This window comes from Fulmarus glacialis, unplaced genomic scaffold, assembly GCF_000690835.1.
Source record: "Fulmarus glacialis isolate BGI_N327 unplaced genomic scaffold, ASM69083v1 scaffold45122, whole genome shotgun sequence".
Lineage (NCBI taxonomy): Eukaryota > Metazoa > Chordata > Aves > Procellariiformes > Procellariidae > Fulmarus > Fulmarus glacialis.
The window spans coordinates 3,429-11,283 of NW_009199349.1; the positions used below are offsets into that span (position 1 = coordinate 3,429).

The following is a 7,855-nucleotide window of genomic DNA, read 5'->3' on the forward strand; positions in this document are numbered from 1 at the left end:
TTATACTTGCTAATAGACATGTAATTGTGTACCTTTGAAAAAGCGTGCCAAAAGTCATGCAAGCATGTGCAAAATAAAATCTTTCCCATTTCCAGAAGATGAAAAAATGAATAGCAATAAAGAAATAAACATCAATATGTGTATGTGTTAAATGTGTTAAATGCTTTCATGCAATCAAAGAAATATAAGCCATACTACTTTGAACAATCCTTTTATGAACCTTTCTCCCAGTAGTGCTGGAGGAAGTGTTTATCTACAGTTAGTGAACATGTCCCAGGTTCAGTTTTTAATTACATTTTGTGAAGAATCCATTCTTGGTGAGAAAGGGAAAAGAGAACAAAAACTTTTTTAAAGTTTGGCCAGCTATTTGTTTGCCAGCAATTTAAAAATTATTTTTAATACAAAGTCAAAACGTATTTGAAAAAACTTGCATTGTTTTGACTGTGCAGTGGTACCCCATCCCATTTGTGTGTTTGCCCAGCATGCCTAAGAACTATCCCATTTACATCTTTGGTACACAGAATGGTTGAACAATCATAATGATTTTTGGTTTTGTTGCTGTTCAATATGCAGCTTCCTACCTTATTTATGATGTGTAATTAAGATTTCTGCTCTGAAGAACATATCTGTGATTTTCTTAAGAGCTGTTTTGCAGCATTCATCAGTGGTATCTGAATGTTCCAGAAACGGTAATTAGTTTACCACACCCATATGGGGGGAGATAACTACATCATCCACATTTTTTTAGGGAAGCTTTTATGGGAGTTAGCAGTACCAAGTACTTTATAACCTCAGAGCATAGGTCCAGTGGATTTCAGATGTACATGTGAATGCTCAACACTTCAACAGATCAGACTCAAAGATATCAAGGTAGTCTTCCAGAAAAGGAGGAATACACAGTTAAGAACTGCATGTGAAAGATTTGGTTTAGGATAAGCAAAGCATCACGCTAGAGATGTGTGGCACTCTCAGGAGTCGAATTAATTCACCTTTATTTTTCTCTTTCTCTACTCTCCTGCCCTGTGCTTTTTCTACCATTCTACTTCTGTGACAAATGAGATGTATGTTCTAGAGAAAAGATCTTTTGTGACATGGTTGTATTTCATGCACCAAAATTCTCACGGGGAATGCGGAAGATCTGATATATGACAATACAATTCAAAAATGGTATCATAATGTATAGCATATTATGTGGTAAAGCGTATTTCGTGGCTTTTCTAAAACTCTCTTTGGCAAGCTTAGAAACTCTTGACATACAGGATCATCAATACCAAAAGAAAGCATCTAGTTTCTCTAGAACTTTCCAGCTGAGACTTTTCAAGATTCCTTTTTTGGTCACATTAAGGTGGCATTTTCAACTAGTATAGTGGAAGCCACTTTTCCACCAGCAGTGTAGCACCACTGCAAAATTAGAGTGCTCAGTGGATAAAAGCGGTTAAATTTCTTAGCAAAACAGTTGTAAGATACCTATATCTACACCTAAGTAAAAATCAAAAAATATTTGCTTAAATCTTGTTCCCTGAAATGGTTCACATTTGCTGAAATTTCTTAAAATATGTTCTATACCAACCTTAAGCATGTACTGGGCATGAAAAGTCGTGGTCTAAATAGCTTTACTTCTGGCTAAGTTCTAAAGTGCTAAAAGCAACTAGCCATAGCAAAAGTCAGATAGTCCTAACTATAGAAAGTGCTGTCTGCCCAGCCTACAATAATGGGTAAATCTATTATGGTCAATGAAGTTACAGAGTCAAATGCAATCAAAATCAGACTGTGCACCTACCATTAGGCAGTGATAATGACAGAGCTTATTGAGAATCATTGTCACTCTCCATGTAACTCACACAGTCTATTTGGTGCCCATGCTGTTGACCTTAGGAGGTCAACACTTCTGTTACCAGAAGCAAAACATCATGTAAGACTAAGAGGATTGTAATTTAATTGTAATTATTGACACCCCATTAGCATTATTCTTTTTTAGACTACATTGTAGCAGTTTTGCAGTGGATATCATTAGTGAACAATTGCACTTTTAAGCATGGGCTCAATAGGTATTTTGCATTTTCTTCCCATCAGGATAACATAAGCTTAGTAAAAAAAGGTGTAGCTGCAATGTTTAAAGATTATTTAAAAATACTTCGGTATTTGGGATGGTCTTACCTATCGGTTTAACTTACATCTGCCTCTAGAAATTAATGGAGTTCAAATTGAAGTAAAAGGAGCAACAAATGATAGTGGTGAAGTTGGAGGAAGAACATCTCTGAGTATCAGAAAATACCTCATTTTCTATTTTCTTTGTTCCCTCGGGATTTGTGACTCAGTTCTTACATCCTACCTTTCCACCACCACTCCATTTCTCTCTTGCCTACCCATGATTCCCATCATCCTACCCAGTCCCCAGCTTCTCTCCTCATCCCCATTCCTTTTTTCTTCTCTCCCCTATATCTTCAGTTACCAGCAACTTCTGTGCTCTCCCAAGTTTTCCAACAAGCCCAGGCAAGACGCAGCATGACATATTGCCAGCCAGCAGGCCAAGTAGCACAGATCCTTACCTTTCAAGGGATCATTAATCTAGGTCTCCCTCCATTGCAGAGCTGCCATTTTTTCAGGAACGTGCAGGAACTGAGACCTCTCTTACACCTTCAAACTCTTTGAAGTTGATAAAATGGTTCAAAAAACAGAAAGACAAACCAACAGCATAATGACATTATTCTTATTCCCTGGGGAAATCAAGCTTCACACGAGAGACCTTCTTTGTGGTAATAAGTCTGATGAGCATATCACACAGGTGTCTTTTTTGTTTGTTTTATTATTTAACAGTTTGACATCGACAAGGAAGCAGGAGAGAGACAGATTTACCATCGGTACTGTATGGAACGGGCATCTGTACATTGTGCCCATGTGTTCACCACAGTCTCACAGATAACAGCTATAGAAGCAGAACATATGCTTAAAAGAAATCCTGGTAAGACCTGAATTGTGTTCTTATTTATTTCCTCTGAATACCTACATTTCCTCAGACTGAATGAAAATAATAGAGACAGGTATACAGGTATACAAACATGAAGAGCAAGGACACATGCATAGGTATGTCTGGCAACACTACATAATAATGAGAGAATAACTGATTTTCAAAAGAAAAGTGCAGATAGTATCACTTGAAACACATTCTAGTGGCATATGTAATCCAGAGAAATCAAGTTCAGCACCATTTAATAACTGCTTTCAGTACCATTCGGGAGAGCATTAGTTTAACTCCATGGATGTTAGGCTTTCTTTGCGAGGACATCTCAGCTTCAGGAGTTTTGTCTCTAGCAGGGTTTCCAGCGATGGTAATATATTCAGGTCAACTGATGAAAGCAGAAGCTGGAACCTTTGTAATACATTTCACCAGCTTTTACAGTGTGAGGTTTGTTGCTTTGCTAGAGATGAGTAACACATTCTTTTAGAAATGTAACAAAAAGTTTTGTATGCAAAACAGAATGTTAGATGGGTTTTGCTTTCCAGTGCTAATGCTCTTTTTCTTTACTTAATATTGAAAGAGATGAGAAGGCAAAAACCAAACAGTAAATCAATACAGTTCATTTCCCTGTATCTCACAACCGACAGTGTGGTTGTGGCCATCATGATCTTAGGACCTAATTATGATAAATTTCATAGATAGATATAATATTTTCTACTAGACCAACCAGTACAGTTTGAAAAAATAGTCGAGATACATGCCAAACAGTTTGTCTGACTTTCCCCTTTGTATTAGTCTAATAAAATATGGAACTTACCAACAAACCTTCTCGTTCCATGCATGGAGTTTGCATAAGGTCATGATCCCAGTTTGATGTGTCATTAAAGTTCTTTTTAAATCAGCACAGTGCTTTATAAGGACAAGCCACAATACTCCATCTGCAGGTAAGCATCATGGGGGGAAAAACCGCAAAACTATTTTGAGACTATTTGGCAGGTGTGTTCACATCTTAGCTGGTTATTTTAAGTATAGCAATGCTCAAATGACTTTGGGTTTTTTTGGTTTGCTTACTCTTTGCAGATTTTTTTTAGGTGAATTGCAGTGCTAATTATAGTTTGGGGACCATTTTCCCTGTTAACTTCAATGCTTCAAGCCACATCATGGTTCATGCATCAGGATAAAAGAGAAATTGACTATTGGATGCTTTGCCTCATTCCTGACTAACTGTCAATAGGATGATGAATTTAAAAGATTTTTCTTTTTTATTTTAAACATGACAGCCATGTCTTAAAAGTAATTTAAATGCTCAGTCATCTAATCTGGGATATCTCTGAAAGGTCTTGTTTTTTACCAAGTGCAGAGCACTTGACCTCTGAAAATCAGACTTTTGAAGCTATTTTATATTGGCATGAGGCTTCTCCCCACAACGGCTACTCTTGAAAATCATAGTTTATGTTTTGGGATTTTAGGAGACTGAAATGAGTCTGAATCCAGTTTAATTTGGGAGAGAAAATCTGCAGACTGCTCACAGATAGAACATCAGTTGAAGCTGAAGAGAATTCCATGCAGAGAGATTCACAGGCCTGAGCTTTTTTTCATTATTCCTGCAACTTTGAAGAAACCACGTAAATATATTTAATATTTGGGTTAAAAAATTTTTGACACATACCATGCTTCATGTTGACAGAGCTAGAAAGAAATTAAATAGGAATAGGTACCCCAAATCCTAGGAGACAATTATAAGTGGAAAATATGTTCTGATGGAAATAAGTAGTTTAATAGTTTCTTTGAATCTTAGACCACAAATAAACTGTGTAGGAGTCTATTCTCATACTATTTATTCTCTCTGAAGTTGTGAAATCAACATAGACATTGGCTGTTCAGAAAGGTCAGCAATCCTTCAGTAGATCATTAAGCTTGAATTTGGCAAAGGAACGTGAATACTGGAAGAATTTGTACACTTCTTGATCCACTTTAAAAATAAACTTTTAAAAGGGGGATGTAGAATTGGCACAATTAATTTTTATTTGCATTTGAATTTATTGAGAGCGAAGTTGTTAACTAAAAGTAACTCAGGAAATGTGTTAAGTAGAGCAGCCTCTGCTACTTCTCACTAACGTTAAACTTGGATTAAAATTTAAATTATAAATCTCATCACTTGGAAAAGCCCTTTAAAATTCAGTAGACATGATTGCATAGAGAGCTTTTGCACCAGGACAAAGGCCGATTTGCCAGTCTAAACCTGGCAGAATGACTGCTTGCATTACTCTGATTTCACTTGCTGCCGTTGTTATTTGATCAATAATTTGTCAAACCATACTTGAACCTGTCCTCTTCGACGTTTCATGCAAGATTCTGTCAGTGATCATAAGTTATATTCCTGTGATTTGAAAACTGATACGGGATTTTTAATATTTTCATTCAGGTGTGCAACATATAAAATATATTTCTCATTAGCAGTAGAGAAGACTTTGAATCAAAATTCCAAGAGACTTGGGTATCAGTTGAGGTCTAGATCTAGGCTTTGTATCTGTATATATTTGATCAAAATCATAGAAGTAAACTGAAAAAGTATGAGTCAACCTTGAACCTTAGTGACTTATCAACAGAAAACATCATACTGTGCTATTATTACTTAAATCAATGTCAGTTTCTGTCCTATAAATACAGAAGTCATTCTGATTTGACCTACTTGGGACAATTTTAAAATGTCATTAATTCATTACACAACAAAAACCCCAAAACACTTAAAATAGGAACAAAGCTCTCTTTCATCACTTCTTCCCTAGGGCACATTGCCTCACACATATTCAAAATATTATTGTATGTTGAGCAGAAATAGTGAACTGGATGCTTTGGGCCACCACGACTGTTCTGTATCTCAAAGGCTTAAATAAGAGATAGAATTGAGCCCCAGTCCTGATGAAAGGGTAAATGAATCTGCAGTTGAATCAAAGAACATGGGAGTAGGTTATATACAGGCTGCTGATAATGTGTGTCTAAAACTCCGTGATAAATAAATGCAAGAGAGTGGATGGAAACTGGCTAGAAATACCCAGTCAAGGATTCTTACTTTATTGGGTAGAGCTTGAAATGGTTGCAGTCTCTAAGCTATGTGTTGCATAAGCCAGTTCTTCCATGCTGAACAAGAAGCAGGTCAGAGGAATGAGAAGATACGTTGTTGGTAAAGACAAAGAGAAATGGGGGGTGTTTCTGCTCTGTTGACCCTCTCACTCATATGAGGCCACATAGGTCTTTGTTCAGAGCAGTTCCTAGTGCTGGACAGCAGAAGATAAGAACACAAGTTTTCCTGTCAGGCCCACCAAGACTCTCCTTTCTTGTCACTGAGAACCAATTCCCAAGCACCTAACCAGCAAGATTTCCTGGTAAAGGCTGGTCTTCAGTTTGAAATGTGCTATTTCAAGACAGATCCATCGAAATTTTTGGTATTGCATGGTTACTAATGAAGGTTATATTTTTATCTACTACTGTTTTAACCTAAAGAGTCTCAAAACACTTTACAAGATAAAGAGTAATCAGAGATCACTTACCTGGCAGGGAAATACATATGCTGCTAAAGCAGACTGTAAATTTCAAGGAAGTCGTTAAAAATGGCCGTGGCATTTGCATGAAAAATGTCAAGCAAGTATACTGGACAGCATATGGAGAACTGATTGTACTTATTTTACGATCATCTTGATATGTAATCAACCAAAGGAGCCATAGATGTTTTAAAGACGTCTCCTTAAGTCTCTCCAGAAATAAGAGACAGTTTTGTATTAGGTCAGATGCTTAATGCTAGACATGCAAACCTCTACTTTTAGGGGAAGGGATGGGAAATCCTGAATGTCAGGCATCCTTGACTGAAAGACCGCAACAGAAGTAATGTTCAAGTCCTGTATCGGTGGCAAGCAAGAGACTGTACTTCCATCAGTAACGCTGATGTATGTGGGGGAGTTAACCATGTGCACTGAGATCAAAGGAGATGCTGTTTTGTTTGCATGAACCGTGTGTGGTAGGGAATGATATCTTACTGAAGGTCCTTTGGATGATGCATGGAACTTCAGAATTACTACAGTTAATGGTTGTGCTTACTAGACACCTGGTGGTACTTGCCAGAAGAACAATTACAAAATCGGCACCAGTGTATCGTCTAATAATTAGCTTCTTGCTTCTTTGAAGATTCTTTGTATTTGAAGAATTTCTGGTATCGTAAGTTAGTATAGGTCTACTGAAGTCAGTTGTGTTACTATGGAATACCTCTGCTGAGGAACTGGCCTCCCCTTTCATTTCCATACATGGCTTTGATAAGCCAACTCAAAGAAAAGAAAATGGCATTCTTTCCATTTACTTCAACTAGATTTAGGGCAAACCTTTAAATAGCTGCTGTGCTCTACTAGAAACGTGAAGAGTGACTGGATTTCAGTGTTGGTTGGAACAAGCTATGTCTATCCTTATAACTCTATGTATATCCTATAACTCTATCTTAGAAGATACTGGAAATGAATAAATTTTAATTGTAAGATGCTTTGGAATCCTTGAGGAGAGCAGCCATAAAAGTGTAAAGTATACTATTCTATGGCTATTTTTAGGAGAAATACAACAGATTACTGAAAGGTGGTGTTTTTAAAAAGGTTTCTTATACTCTCCCTTTTCTGGTAAATCCTCAGACGTCTTGACAGAACAGACCTCTCTTGTGCCATGAAGTAAACAAGTGCATAGTACAGCACAGTTTCTGCTTTCAAGAGCTTTCAATCTATAGTGATAAAGCAGGTAACAGTGATACCAAGAATAAAGAGGTAAGGGCCATATTGCACAAAAAACATATGGCTCAATGGAGACATTACTTAAATCTTGACAGGACAAAAGGGCATGGGGAGACCTTATTGTTCAGCA

General features: G+C 37.0%; 1 protein-coding gene across 1 annotated transcript in view; it reads left to right on the forward strand.

Moving 5' to 3' along the window:
* Positions 1-2,817: 2,817 nt before the first annotated feature.
* The window catches only part of GYS2 (glycogen synthase 2 (liver)), a gene marked incomplete at its 5' end in the record, with an annotated part of 21,190 nt that continues 16,152 nt past the window's right edge, over positions 2,818-7,855 (forward strand). Inside the window, one exon of the mRNA XM_009573220.1 lies at positions 2,818-2,962. Within this exon, the coding sequence (XP_009571515.1) occupies positions 2,818-2,962 (145 nt within the window). The remainder of the gene's footprint in view (positions 2,963-7,855) is intronic.